This window comes from Callithrix jacchus, chromosome 8, assembly GCF_049354715.1.
Source record: "Callithrix jacchus isolate 240 chromosome 8, calJac240_pri, whole genome shotgun sequence".
Classification (NCBI taxonomy): Eukaryota; Metazoa; Chordata; class Mammalia; order Primates; family Cebidae; genus Callithrix; species Callithrix jacchus.
In genome coordinates, this window is record NC_133509.1 from 31,067,806 (window position 1) to 31,082,317 (window position 14,512).

Sequence of the window (14,512 nt, forward strand, 5' to 3'; positions counted from 1 at the left end):
CCGGACTTGAGAGAGTAGCCGTGCTAAGTTCGCTTTCGGCTGACCTTTCTTTGATTGTCCTGGTTTCCGTTTGCCCCAGAATACGGCCCCCTACCGCTGTGACTTGTGTACTAGGGAAGACGGGTTGTCACGTTTCTACAAGGCTTTCAACCAAAAGGGAAAACTTGCCTAAGTCCTCGTAGTTGAGAAATCTCTTAAGAGGTGAGTCTGTGGGGACTGACTAGGGACCTTCAGTTGGTAAGGATTTGTTAGCTTCTTTGGGCGCTGATAGTTGCTGATTTATTTAATCCTCTCAAAGTTGCAAAAAAAAAACCATTTAAACTGAAAACAAGTCACTAAGGCCAGGGTGCAAACTGAAAAAACCGAACTTTACAAATAATTTGTAGATACTTAATAAGAAAATGTCTCCTCACAGATATTAGGATGTTGATTCCCTTGTATTCCCCGCCTTATGTTAGACTAACAGTGTATAAACCACTCATCTTCTCTTTCTCATCACATCCCTTTCCAGTTGGAGAATTCTGTGGATTTTAAAGTAGTGTTCAGTATGTCCCCGGAAGGGGGAGTCACTGAGGAGAGATTATTGTTCCCTGTGATATGTTCTTAGCTTTGTTTTTAAGGAGTAATTCCAGGTTGGAGTTCAAAATAATCATAAAGTTTCCATATTGGGTGTCTGGGAGTCATCCATGGAAAATCACTTCCAGAGACATTTGTTCACTGGGATTTGGGACTGGCTGAAACAGAAAAGGAAATCAGATAACTTTATGATTAACTACGGGTGGTTCTGCATAATGGTTAAGAGCATGAGTTTTGGAGTACAGCAGATTTGGATACTGGCATCAAGAAAAAGTTTGATATTTGCCGATGTTTTCTTGTGGAAAAAAAATAAGAAAAAGGTTTGGATCAGGGTAAAGATTTGGTAATTGAAAACTGACATTTAGATTTGGTGATTAAGAGCTAGTAATGACCTTAGGGAGAGGAATTTCTGTGGAGAAATGAGGGCAGAATCCATGTTTCAGTGAATAGGAGGTAAGTTAATGGAGGAATCCAGTCTAAATTATTATACTTTGGAAGAGCTTAACTCAGAAGGAAAAGAGTCAGGGCAGTGGCTAAAGAAGAATGTAGGATAAAAAGTCTTTTGTTTTGTTTTCAAGTGGAAGCAAATACTGCACTTGCATGTTGGTCCTGTGAGGAAAATCAGCCAGTGGAGAGGAAGAGGTTTAAGGAACAGAAAAATGAGAAGACAATTCACTGGTAGAGTAACTTGGAATAGATAGAAATGGGATCCTGAGCACATATTAGTTGTGGGGGTAAGAGAATGAATCCTTTGTCTGTGACTCCTGAAGGGGTTTAAAAAAAAAAAAGATTATGGATAATCAAGCTTAGTTGTGAGGTAGGGCAGAGAGAAAAACAAGGAATTTACACCTGATGGCTTCTGTTTTCTCTGTAAAGTTGGTGGCAGAGTTGTCAGTTTAGTGTAAGGCCATTAGATCTGATGGAACATTTGAGGAGTTTGAGAATTGCTTCTGAAGGGATCAGAAGGGGGGCTCACCTATGCCTACTGGGTCATTGGATCCTTATCTCTAAAACAAGATTAAGTACTGCTTTGGGAGGTATTTCAGGGTTGATTGAGGGCCAAATAGAAAAAAGGAAGAGTTGAAAGACTGAAAAATACATAGCACTACAGAAACAAATTTGTTTAATGACAAGTTCCTAAAATGTGATGTCAAAAATATTGCTTTTTTTGCAAAGACTAGATCAAGAAAAGTAATTCAAGAAGAAAGAGGATGGAGTAGGCCAGGTGTGGTGGCTCATACCTGTAATCCCAGCACTTTGGGCGGCCAAGGTGGTTGGATCACGAGGTCAGGAGATCAAGACCATCCTGGCCAACATGGTGAAACCTCATCTCTACTTGGAAGACTAAGGCAGGGGAATCGCTTGAACCAGGAGGTGGTGGTTGCAGGAAGTGGAGATCGCACCATTGCACTGCAGCCTGGCAACAGGGGAAGACTTCATCTAAAAAAAAAAAAAGGAAAGCGAATGGAGTAAAATTTGTGAGTTGGATGCCTTATGATTGTGTGGAGGGGTGTTTAAATCTCAATTTATCATATAATATGGGGATAAGAATACCTCATGGGTTGTTTTAAGGATTTAAACAAAATAAGACACCACAGTGCCTGGCTCATAGTAAGTGCGTAATAAACAGTAACAAATATTTTTATTATTATCAGTTCCCTTTGGGGCAGTAGGTGGGAGCATAAAGAAAGCTCCCTGGGAGACAATATACTTGCTTCTGGCTCTGTGCTAATATTGATGAAATATTACTAATTTGAATCTTATCCCAATGTTTGTTGCCTTCTGGCCCAGACCAAAACTAGTCCAGAAACGTTAGATTTGGCATGGCATGCTATTGTTGGTAGCAGTGTTTTAGGCATGGAACAAATAATTTTTTTAATGTGTAAAGATTGTGATTGCTTAGTTGCTTTTTAATTTCCATAGGTTAACGTTGTAGCCAGTAGGTCAGTAAATTTACTCACAGCTAGTTAAAGGTCAGTCTGGAGGATGGTTTGAATGCGGCACAAATTAAGGTCAGTATCCTGGAGTAAAATTGAAAATCTGGCCAGGCGCAGTGGCTCACTCCAGTACTCCTAGCTCAAGCAAGTGGATCACTTGACCCCAGGAGTTTGAGACCAGCCTGGGCAACATGGTGAGAACCCATTTCTACAAAAAAAAATTTTATTTAAAAGTAGCCAGGCATTGTGGTGTATGCCTGTGGTCCCTGCTACTTGAGAGGCTGAAGTGGGAGGATACCATAAGTCTGGGAGCTTGAGATGGCAGCTCCCAGAGCTCCTACTGCAGCTCCTACTTTGATTTTCAAAGTAGCCACCTTGACTTTCAGGGTTCTCACATATTAATGATGTTGATGTTTAACAGTTTCTGTGTGTTCATGGAACACACTTAAGTTAATCACTTTAGTTTTAGAGGGGCTTTGCCTTTTAAAGAAAAAAAGTAGCAGAATCCTGTTTCTTTGCTTTTATGTTAACATCTGAAAATATTAACATTTGTTAAAATAGGTGAAGCTGAACCTAGAGCTACACATACAGCTAATCTTATCAAAATGTGTGGAAGTAAAGCAATCTGAAGGAAATTCAGCACCATACAATTTACTGACTGAAATACATCATATTATTCACAGCAAGAATAAGAGTGGAGAAGGACCATTTTTTTCCCTGCTAAAATAATGGATGCAGAAGAACAACAGCCATGGAAGACAGACTTTTATTCTGAATTGCCAAAAGTGGTGAGAATTCAACTACAGGAATCTTGAGTGATTGTTAATTGTAATTACTTTTATGTTGCTTCTTTTCATGAAAGTAAATTTTGACTGGGCACAGTGGCTCACGCCTGAAATCCCAGCACTTTGGGAGGCCAAGGTGGATGAATCACCTTGGGTTAGGAGTTTGAGACCAGCCTGGCCAACATGGCAAAACCCCATCTCTACTAAAAATACAAAAATTAGCTGGATGTGGTGGCATGCCTGTAGTCCTAGCTACTACTCAGTTGGTTGAGGCAGAATAATCACTTGAACCTTGGAGGTGGAGCTTGCAATGAGCTGATATCACACCAGTGCACTCCAGCCTGGGCAACAGAGTGAGACTCCCATCTCAAAAAAAAAAAAGGAAAAAGTAAATTTCTTAGGCAAATTTGTAAACTTTGTTATATAGCTAAATCTGGTAAGCAGTTTGCCTAATGCAAACTACAAACATCAGGTAGCTGGTATGATGCTATGAATCTATCAGATATTTGGTAAGTTTTCTGGTTGTATCTCTTGTCTTAGGAACTTCATGCCCACTTGAATGGATCTATTAGTTCTAATACCATGAAGAAATTAATAGCCCAGAAGCCAGATCTTAATATCCATGATCAGATGACTGTGATTGACAAGGGAAAGAAAAGAACTTTAGAAGAGTAAGTGTGGGGAGGTTGTCGATGTACTTCTTTTTCTCTATCAGTACTTTGAGATTGTAAGTAGTATGTAAGAATTCAGATTTTAATAGTTAATAGAAATAGGGTTGGCATCTGGCATGGAGCATATCTCTTAACATACAACATTTTTTTTTCCAGCTGTTAGACTGTTGACAGTATTTTTAGTGATTTCTGTTGTTTGTGAAGTTATAACATATTGGGATATTCTTTCTTTTCTTTTTTTTCGGGACAGGATCTCACTTTGTTGCCTAGACTGGAGTGCAGTGGCGTGACCACAGCTCGCTGCTGCCTCAACCTCTGGGGCTCAAGCAGTCCTCCCACCTTAGCATACTGAGGAGCTGGGACCGCAAATGCATGCCACCATGACTGGCTAATGTTTTTTGAATTTTTTAAGAGATGGGGTTTCCCTGTGTTGCCCAGGCTGATCTCAAACTCTTGGGCTCAAGCTATCTACTCGCCTTAGCGTTTCAAAGTTCTGAGATTACAGGCATGAGCCATCACACCCAGCCTGGGTTAGTCTTTAGATTTGGAAATATAGGCCTATTGAATCTCTTGGTGTCAGGGGTGGATTGGAGAAGGGAAACTATTGTTTCCCACTGAAAAATACCAGTAATGTTTTATTTTCAGTCATTTGATTATCTTTCCAGATCAATGTAGTTTTTGAAACATTGATTCTGTAGTTCTTTGTAAATACAAATATATATTTACTATTAGCCTAAAATTCAATTCATTCAGTTAGTGAGTTTCTTTGAGTGACAAGGTTTCGATGACTAGACTATGTTAAAACTTTTCATTCCCATTGCAGATGTTTCCAGATGTTTCAAACTATTCATCAGCTTACTAGTAGCCCTGAAGATATTCTAATGGTAAGACATGAAGGAATTTTTAGAATGGTTTAACAATTATGAAGTAATTTCCTTCCATTATTGCACATGACTTTTCATTTTTGCTCTCATTAAGAATGATGAAAAATGTTTTCTCTTTTATGGCAACTCTTTGAAAAACCGACATAAGACATTTCCCTAAGAGCTGGTACAGAAAAACCGTGTTTCTTATAAAATATATGAGGAAAGAACCAGGAGGAGCATCTTTTATAGGATAGAGAATTATATGGGAGAGAAAATTTGGTCCTGTTTTTTATATATAACATATATATATATGAAATATTTGACCACAGATAGGGATATCCTTGATAAGGCATTGTCTGTATTACATAAGAGACTTTTACTGCATGGGTGGACATTATAGAGAATGAAGAAGTTCAAGAAGGGCTTAAGAGATTAAGTGATTAATCCCTAGGGAAATTCTGCCTTCCCTATGAGGTTACAAAGGATACCACTGTGTTCTCTTATCTGAAGCTCTGTGATACTGGAGTCTGACATGGGAGATGGACTTCTGTATTATTGATTTGACTAGGATGGCATTTTAAAATGTCTTCTTTGTAAATGGAGAGAAGCAAAATTGTGTCAGTGTTCTCGACCAGTAGAAAAGAAAAATGCAAAGAAAGTATAACTTGTGTTTCTGGAGAGGTAACTTTTGATTAATCAAGAAAAAATTTTCCTCTTTGGTCAAGACTGATCTTTATGATAAGTGGTAAGTAAATTAATCACCTTTTAGAGGAGAGTTAACTCTAATAGTTTTATTCAGCAAAAAAATGACGGACTGAGCATCCATAATGTTCCAGGCACTGTACTAAAGTCTTAGAGAGATCGATACAGTCTCTGCCCCTGAGGAATTTATAATTAGATTGGAGAGACCCATAAGCAGATACTGCAACATAATGTGGTAAGCTCTGTGTTAGAGACACACATAGGATTTATAGGGAACCAAAAGGGCATTCTCTAAGCAGCCACTCTAAAGATAACATGAACACTGCTAGGAATATTCACCACAGGGCTTTGGTCTCACTTTGTTGATGAGTGTTACAGAGCAAAATGATGCAATTTAAATCCCTGGGGTTTAGTACTCTATAGGTATAATAATGCCATGTTCATTGCTACATTCATTTCAAAGTGAAAGTTGAAAAGCTCCATTAAATGAGGTGAAAAGTTAAAGAGTCTGTGCATTTGACCTAGTGCTACTAGGTGGTTCAGGGGGTGACAGTGACGTGCCCCATATGATAAATGAAATGTATATGAGCGTAAGCTAAGAGATTGTTTGTAAATGTAGAACTGAATGTGAGGGAGATCACTTAAAACTCTAGTCAAGGTGACCTGGGTATAATCTCAAAGAGAGGATTGGAGTGTGGCTGAAAAAAATGATACTCATTATTACATGTACCAGGCATTATTCTTAGGACTACTTTCAGAAGTAGGTATTTTAATTTGTTGCCTTTTTGTAGATGAAGAAGTAGGCTTAAAGAGGTTAAGTGTAACTTATTTAAGATCACACACACAGAGTAAGTGGCGGCTCTATCTGGTTGCAGAGCTCATGCTCTTTCCCATTCAAGCTATGCAGTCTTAGAGACTTTTGAGTAAGTAGGAACTTAACTAAGTGTGATGAACTCTGTCTGGAAAAAATATTTGAATAGATACTCTCAGTTCAGTGCATAGGAGAGGAAAGCCCAAAGAGGTGTCTTCAGTACCTACCGCACATCACATAAAGGGCTAAATCTGGCAAACAGATGTAGACCCTGGGTAAATGTTCTTGGATGTGGGTTAGGGATGATTCTCTAGGCTTCACTGTGACCTAGATAAATCATGTTCCTTTTGCTCTTGCTCCATGCTTGTTAGTTTTTCATTGTTCATTTGGTTTTACAGAGAGGTAGCCACTCAGAAAGAGGGATAATAGTCACTTCAGTCACTGCAAAGAATTTCTATTTCAAACCCTCACTTTTACCCAACTCCTCACAGTCAAACAGGTTTCTGCATTAGTCTGATGTGAGCTGGGGTAGGTGAGTTTGTGTGTGTTCAGTTCTGGGACAATGATGACATCCAGATTTCTCAGCCTATTAATATAAAGATGAGGCCGCAGTTTAGCGGTGTCAGTGACAGCAAGAGGGAGTTCCTGGAGTAGCAGTGCCATGGGCCAATGCCATTAATGATGGCTTGGAGGCTGCCGTGTCATGCTCCTTGGTGGAGGCAGCAGTGGTATCTTGCTTGGTCCAGGAGTTTCATGGATAATGATAATATGTCAGCCTATTACCTTCGACTGTGTATTCTCAGAATCTGGGTCCTTAGACCTTTGGATGAAACTGAGCTACCATTCCAGTTATGTTATAATAAGTTCATTTTTGTCTTTAGTGGTAAAAGAAACAAGAAGAGGCCAAGAACTTGGATTGCTATGAATTCACCAAGGTAGTGCCATACTATTAGGCACTGTCTGTACAAACAGCCAGTCCCTGTTGCTTTGCCAGGACACTGCACTTGCATGCCCCTGTGCATGTATCAAAGCAGATTAAGATTAGGATACCAACTGTAAGGACTAATTAGGGCAATTTTTCACAGCTTCCCCAACAAGTCTTTTTTTTCTTGTAGATTTTTTAGTTTGAAGGCGGAAAGGAAAAACACGCCTTCAGGAACTTTGGGATTATTGAGATTTGTACTAAATTGGATACAGTTTTACTCATTTTTATTACCTGCTTTCTTTGCCCTAAGTACTTCTTGAGAAAATTTAACCCTGCCAGCATTTATTGAAAAATATAACTTATTCCTAAATAACTTTAATAAAAACCTTAAGCCATGTCTTCAAATAACACATTAGTAATACCTAATCATTTTAGCTATTTATTTCTGGATGTTCATTTCCGAGCAGTCTACACATATAGATGGTTCTGACTGGTTTTAGTTTTGCCTCATTTCTTTATTGTATCAATCTGCCATTATAAATACTAGGAAATAGAGAAATGTTTAAAAGGGAAAAGAAATGAAAGGTGTAGCTGATGTGCAGATTGGGATTTAATGTGGGAATGGGGGTGATGGGAGTGATTGGAAATATTGCTGCTCTGCATGGTCTCCATCAGGGATGTGACAAAGTGGATAACATCTACCATGTGGGAAACTTCCAACATTTCTTGCAAATCAAATTTAATGAATAAAATGAAGCTATAGCACTTGGCACATTCATTGGGACCCTTACACAAACATTATTAATATTGTGTACATTATTATCAGGTCACAAAAGATGTCATAAAAGAATTTGCAGATGATGGTGTCAAGTACTTGGAACTAAGGAGCACACCCAGAAGAGAAAATGCTACTGGTAGAATTTAATCTTCTCAGCAAATGTACTGTCCTTTTCCCATGTGCTTTAATCATGTTTGTGAGTGGGAGTATGAAGTACTGGGAGTATGAAGCACTAACTTTTACACTATTGTTCTGTATTTCATTGAACAGTCCAAGTCCTCTCTCTGATGTACATTGATGATGATCATTTTGTTTGTTTGTTTTGGAGACAGGGTCTTGCTGTCTTGCCTAGGCTGGAGTGCAGTGGCACAAACATAGCTCACTATAACCACAAATTCCTGGGCCCAACAATCACCTCAGCCTCCAAAAATGCTGGGATTACAGATGTGTGCCACTGCACCCATCCCAATGTACATTATTAATGAGTGAGTTATTCTTAAGTAAAAAGTAGCAAAATTCCAGTCAGGCATTATCTGTTTAAGGAAGGAAACAAAAGCCTGCAACAATTTCTTTTGTTCTTCCTTGTTTAGTTGTTTTCACTCTGAGAAAAAGATACCTGCTTCTTATAGTTGCATTGTCACAGGCAGAAGCTGATTCTTGCTCCCTACATCACAGGCACTTATGAGACAATGCTGCTGAATGGATGCAGAATCATGTTTTATAGTAGTTACTGAAATGTAGGTTATTCATTCGCTTCACAGGGAATAGTTTCTTAGGCCAGGAGCAAGCTGTGATGTAATAAAACCTCTTAGAATAGAGATGAGATCTGGATATGGTCTGGAGGAATTTCCTGAGATCCTCCTTCTATAAGGGCAGCATCAGGAGACATTGGGGCCCTCTTAGCACCTTGTTTATGACCCAAAGAGACCTCGGTCATCTTGCATCCTGATATGGGTAGCTCAGTAATCATTTGTGGGTAAAATTTTTGAAACTATTATTGTAAAGTAAGTGTTTACATGAGATAAGGAGAAGGTTCTCATCTTGTGTTTTTGAACCATAGAATCAGTTCCACATTTTGCTGGTGAGAGTACTGAAAGGGAAGGAGAGAAGAAACCTGCCAAATAGTAGGACTCTTTAAATGGAGTTTCAAAAGAAGGATAGTAACCTAAATATGCAACAGTAGAGGAATGATTAAATAAAGGCTAATGAAATATTAGGCAACCATTAAAAATACTGGTGAAGACACCTTAATGACATGAGAAAATACTCAGAATCATGTTAAGTGACTGAACTGGGTACACAGTAGCATCTCATCTATTTAAAAATGTACATATGCGCAGAGTGCAGTGGCCATACCTGTAATTCCAGTGCTTTGGGAGGCTGAGGCAGGAGGATCACTTGACTCCAGAAGTTCGAGACCAGTCTGGGCAATATAGTGAGACACACCTCTACAAAAAAAAAATTTATTAGCCAGGCATGGTGGTATACACCCATAGTGCTAATTACTCAGGCTGGAGCAGAAGGATCACTTGAGCCTGGGAGGTCAAGGCTGCAGTGAACCATGATGTTGCCACTGCCTGAGCAACAGAGGGAGACCTTAAAAAAGGTCTCTTGAAATAATAAATAAATCTGTATACGTATACTTAAAATGTTACAGAATATCTGGGAGACCAGAGAGACCAACGGGTGAAACAGGAGGATTTTATTTAAGTGGCCACCGTTTCAGTGGATTAGCATCCCAAGTCTGAGCCCAAGAGAAAGAAAATGGGGTACTTTTTATTTTTTGAGATGGAGTTTTGCTGTTGTTACCCAGACTGGAGTGCGATGGCATGATCTTGGCTCACCGCAACCTCCACTTTCTGGGTTCAAGCAATTCTTCTGCCTCAGCCTCCCGAGTAGCTGGGACTACAGGGGTGCACCACCATGCCCAGCTAATTTTTTGTATTTTTAGTAGAGACGGGGTTTCACCTTGTTGACCAGGATGGTCTCGATCTCTTGACCTTGTGATCCACCCGCCTCGGTCTCCCGAAGTGCTGGGATTATAGGTGTGAGCCACCGTGCCCGGCCAGGGGTACTTTTTATACATCCAGGATGACGTAGCAGCTAATAGGTTTACAGAAGTCAGAACAAAGACCTGTTAATTAATTTGTAACATGTCTTGTGATGTACATTACATTTGAAAAATAGCATTTTGAGAAACGCATTGTACATTCTGTGGGTGTTACCTTGCCCTGTGACCTTGCCACTGGTTAGCAAGAAAAACAGGAATCTTGAGATGCCTGGGAATCTTGCCGAGAATGTGGGGAGAATAAATAAGATAGGTTTTATAGGGACTTAGTTAATTTTAAGCAGAGCTGGGGGTTAGGTTTTCTATTAAACAGTATACCACACAGCAAAATTTACTTTATTATATAGCAACTACAAATTACAAGGTGTTGTTTTTACTATTATTGCTATTATTTAATTCCCTTCCTCAAAAACACAGTAGTCATCTGGTGGGAGCGGGGAGGGATCTATTTATTTATTTATTTATTTTTCAGACAGAGTCTTGCTCTGTAGCCCAGACTAGAGTGCAATGGTGGGATCTCGGCTCACTGCAACCTCCACCTCCCAGGTTCAAGTGATTCTCCTACCTCATCTTCCCGAGTAGTTGAGATTACAGGCGCATGCCATCACGCCTAGCTCATTTTCATATTTTTAGTAGAGACAGGGTTTCACCATGTTGGCCAGGGTGGTCTGAAACTCCTGACCTCAGGTGATCTTCTTGCCTTAGCCTCTCAAAGTGATGGGATTACAGGGATGATCTACCACACCCTATGTTTATTTTTATTTATAACTTTCTATATTTTACCAGAGACTTTCCACCAAACGTAAGCATTTTACAGTCTGGGTAAAAGAGTATTTTATTCTTCCCAATGTAGCCTAAAGAAAAGGAAAAGAAGGTATTTTACAGGAGGTTGTTCTGGAGAGTACTCTTGCAGATCTCCCCAGAGAGCAGAGTACTCATACTTAGAAGAACATGCCTGGTTCCCTGGATAAGAAACACTAAGCCTGAGCAGGATTGAGGGGAAAGGAACCCAAGTTAGGATTTTTTTTCTGGACCAGGAGAGATAATGTCCCTTTTTTTTTTTTTTTAATTTAAAAAAAACCAGGATGGATGTGATGGCTCCTGCCCGTAATACCAGCACTTTGGGAGGCCAAGGCAGGCAGATCACTTTCAACCCAGGAGTTTGAGACCAGCCTGAGCAACATGGCAAAACCCCGTCTCTACTAAAAGTCCAGAAACTAGCTGACATGGTGGTACACACCTGTATAGTCTCAGCTACTCAGAAGGCTGAGGTGGCAGGATGGCTTGAGGTCAAGAGACAAAGGTTGCAGTGAGCCAAGATTGTGCCACTGCACTCCAGCCTGGGTGACAGCCAGACCCTGTCTCAAAAAAAATAAAAGTCTTTATCTTTTTTATTTCATTTCTCTAGTACTTCATTTCCCCCAATTTTATTAAAATATAATTTGCATTTACTGAAATATAGCCGTAAGAGTCATGTTTTCACTCATCTTTAACCATGCTCTTGTCATAGCATAAAGTAAAAATGTAATTGTTTATATAGGATTACTGAAAGTGAAGGATGAAATAGTTGATGATCTCTTTACATGTATTTTCTATGTGTCCTTTTCAGGAATGACTAAAAAGATTTATGTGGAATCTATACTTGAAGGTATAAAACAGTCAAAACAAGAAAACTTAGACATTGATGTTAGGTAAGAAGATTGTAACTTAGTACTTAAAATTTACAAAACCAGAATGTGAATTTTTACTGTTTTCATTATGGGTGTAATGGATTTTTAAAAATTAATCATTAATTGATTTCTACAATAGAAAAATAAAATTAAGAACGCTGCTTAAAGTGAGGACACAATTCTGAATTTATGCACATGGCAGTGAAAATCTGAGTATTTTTATTTGAGTAAAGTATGGTGTTCCTTTGCCATTCAGCTAAAATGAACTTCTTACTGTGGCCCACAAGGTCCCATGTGATCTGGCTGCCTCTCTTACTTCAGCAGCTCATTTAGACCCTCCTCCTCCCTTACACGTGGGCCTACTGTCTGTTCCTAAAATAAGCAAGAAAGACTGTCCCCCTTCAGCACCTTTGTTTAGTACTCCCCAGAACACATTTCTACCAGATTCCTGCCCAGCTGGCTTCTTCTTATATTTCAGGTCTCAATTTGGCTGTCACTTCCTCAGAGGGACCTTTCTTTACCACTCTGTGTAAAGTGCCCTGCTAATCCTCCTTCCTTTATTTTATTTCCTTTGTATATATGCCCACCCACTAGAGTATAAGTGTAGTGAAGCCAAATAAATTTCCTTTATTTCCTTTGTAGATATACCCACCCACTAGAGTGTAAATTTAATGAAGCCAAGGACCTTGTTTTTTGATTCACCACGACATCTTTAGTGCTTACCACAAAGCAGGTACTTAATAGGGGCTCAGTAAAGCCCTAAATGAAGAAAGGAAAAAACCTAGCCGTATAGTTTCAGGCTGTAAGACTCTAAAAATTAAGCTTAACTAGACTAATACCCCAATGAAAAACCAAGCAGAAGACAAGAATAGAATGTAGAAAAGAAGACATAAAAATAGCTGGTAAATGTATAGAAATACATAGAAAACTAACTCATTAATCATATATTACAATGCTGTTTCAATAGGCTAAAAAAAAGTAATACCCAGTGTTTGTGAAGTTATGCACTGCTGGTAAACATATGTAATTAATAAAACCTCTTTAAATCCTGCACTTGTATACAGGTAAGGGGGAAAACAACCTCTCTAAAGAGCAATATATGTCAAGATTTATAAAAAAAGGTTTTCCCTTTGACCCAGTAATTCTCTGCTAGAAATGTATTCTAGAAAATAGATTGATTTTTATGTATAAGATTCCATATTGTAATATTATTTATAACAAAAATAGAAAATATCCTAAAATGTCCAGCATTCAGAGGACAATTACATTATGGTATGTTCATATGATTTATACTATTTCTAACATTATTTTAATGGCATGGGATGTTGCTGAGTGAAGAAAAAGATATAGCATTTTATATATAGTTGATCTAAATTTTGTAAATACATAAATGAGCAAATACTGAAGGAATTTATATTGTGAATAAATAGTAAGCTAATAACTGCTTAAGAAAAATTACAGGGCTTCTCTGGATATTCAAGAAATATTAACAGGCCAAGCATGGTGGTGGCTCGTGCCTGTAATCACAGAACTTTGTGAGGCCAACGTGAGTGGATCACCTGAGGTCAGGAGTTCGAGACCAGCCTGGCCAACGTGGCGAAACTCTGTCTCTACTAAAAATAGAAAAATTAGCTGGACGTGGTGGCAGGCACCTGTAATCCCAGCTACTTGGGAGGCTGAGGCAGAAGAATCGCTTGAACCCAGGAGGCAGAGGTTGCTGTGAGCTGAGATCATGCCATTGCACTCCACCCTGAGTAATGAGCGAAACTCTCAAAAAAAAAAAAAAAAAAAAAAAAGGGAAAAGAAGTATTAACAGGGATTCTTTGAGTATTAAAGTCCTATAAAATTACAGCTGATATTTGAAGAATGACCTTATATTAGATATTTGATACATTTTATAATGAGAATATTACTATTTTTGTAACCCCTAATGGAATACTAGATCTAAGCCCCCTAAAAACATACCACTACCAGTTTACTTCTGAGTTTACTTTTGCCAAAAAATGGAATCTGATCTGCCTCTAGACTAGATAGGAAATATAAGAAATAGGAAAACATGTTAACAACACAGGGATACAATCTACAAAATCCAGACCATGGAAAACTTTGTAGGACAAACAACTTGGTTTCTTCAACAAGTAACAAGAAAAGCAGGGTGGGAGGTGGGAGGAGAGGAAGGAGTGGTTGTAGATTAAGAGAGGCTTCGGGTGATACATTGACTTACACAAAGTGTGGAACTTGTTGGGATCCTGAATCAAACAAACTGAAGAAACAAATACAGGAACAAAAAAACTCAAAAGACAACTGGAAATCTGAACACTGACTAGATGCTTGATGCTATTTAGAAATTCATGTCTCAGTCTGTATGGCAAAGTAAAATATGTTGTCTAGATTCAGTCAGGCTCTACTTTTCTTAGTGAGATGTATTATATGTAGTCTGCCGTCTCTGGCCACACTCACAGTTGTCTTTTTAATCTGCATCATATTAGTTTTCAGCTCCGTCTTTCTTATGTTAAAGGTATTTGATAGCAATTGACAGAAGATGTGGCCCTTTAGTAGCCAAGAAGACTGTAAAACTTGCCGAGGAGTTCTTCCTTTCTACTGAGGGTACAGTTCTTGGCCTTGACCTTAGTGGAGACCCTACTGTAAGTTATTTTTCCTACATAGATTTTAATTCTAAAAGGTAGAATCAGTTAGTGGGATAAGGACTAGCTTTGGGCATC

At 38.8% G+C, this 14,512-nt stretch overlaps 1 protein-coding gene across 18 annotated transcripts in view; it reads left to right on the forward strand.

The window, feature by feature from the left end:
- Positions 1–2: 2 nt before the first annotated feature.
- MAPDA (N6-Methyl-AMP deaminase) overlaps positions 3–14,512 on the forward strand; it is a 22,682-nt gene continuing 8,172 nt past the window's right edge. For 3 of the 18 annotated variants that reach the window (XM_009005318.5, XM_009005314.5, XM_017976802.4), the window contains exons 1-8: positions 3–201; positions 1,753–2,054; positions 3,075–3,301; positions 3,839–3,969; positions 4,793–4,853; positions 8,100–8,187; positions 11,729–11,810; positions 14,308–14,434. In XM_009005318.5, the coding sequence (XP_009003566.1) occupies positions 3,242–3,301; positions 3,839–3,969; positions 4,793–4,853; positions 8,100–8,187; positions 11,729–11,810; positions 14,308–14,434 (549 nt within the window). In that variant the 5' untranslated portion in view covers positions 3–201; positions 1,753–2,054; positions 3,075–3,241. Of the gene's footprint in view, positions 202–1,752; positions 2,055–3,074; positions 3,342–3,838; positions 3,970–4,792; positions 4,854–8,099; positions 8,188–11,728; positions 11,811–14,307; positions 14,435–14,512 lie in introns of all 18 variants that reach the window. The other 15 variants (XM_078334127.1, XM_009005315.5, XM_078334128.1 and 12 more) reach the window with 13 other exon arrangements.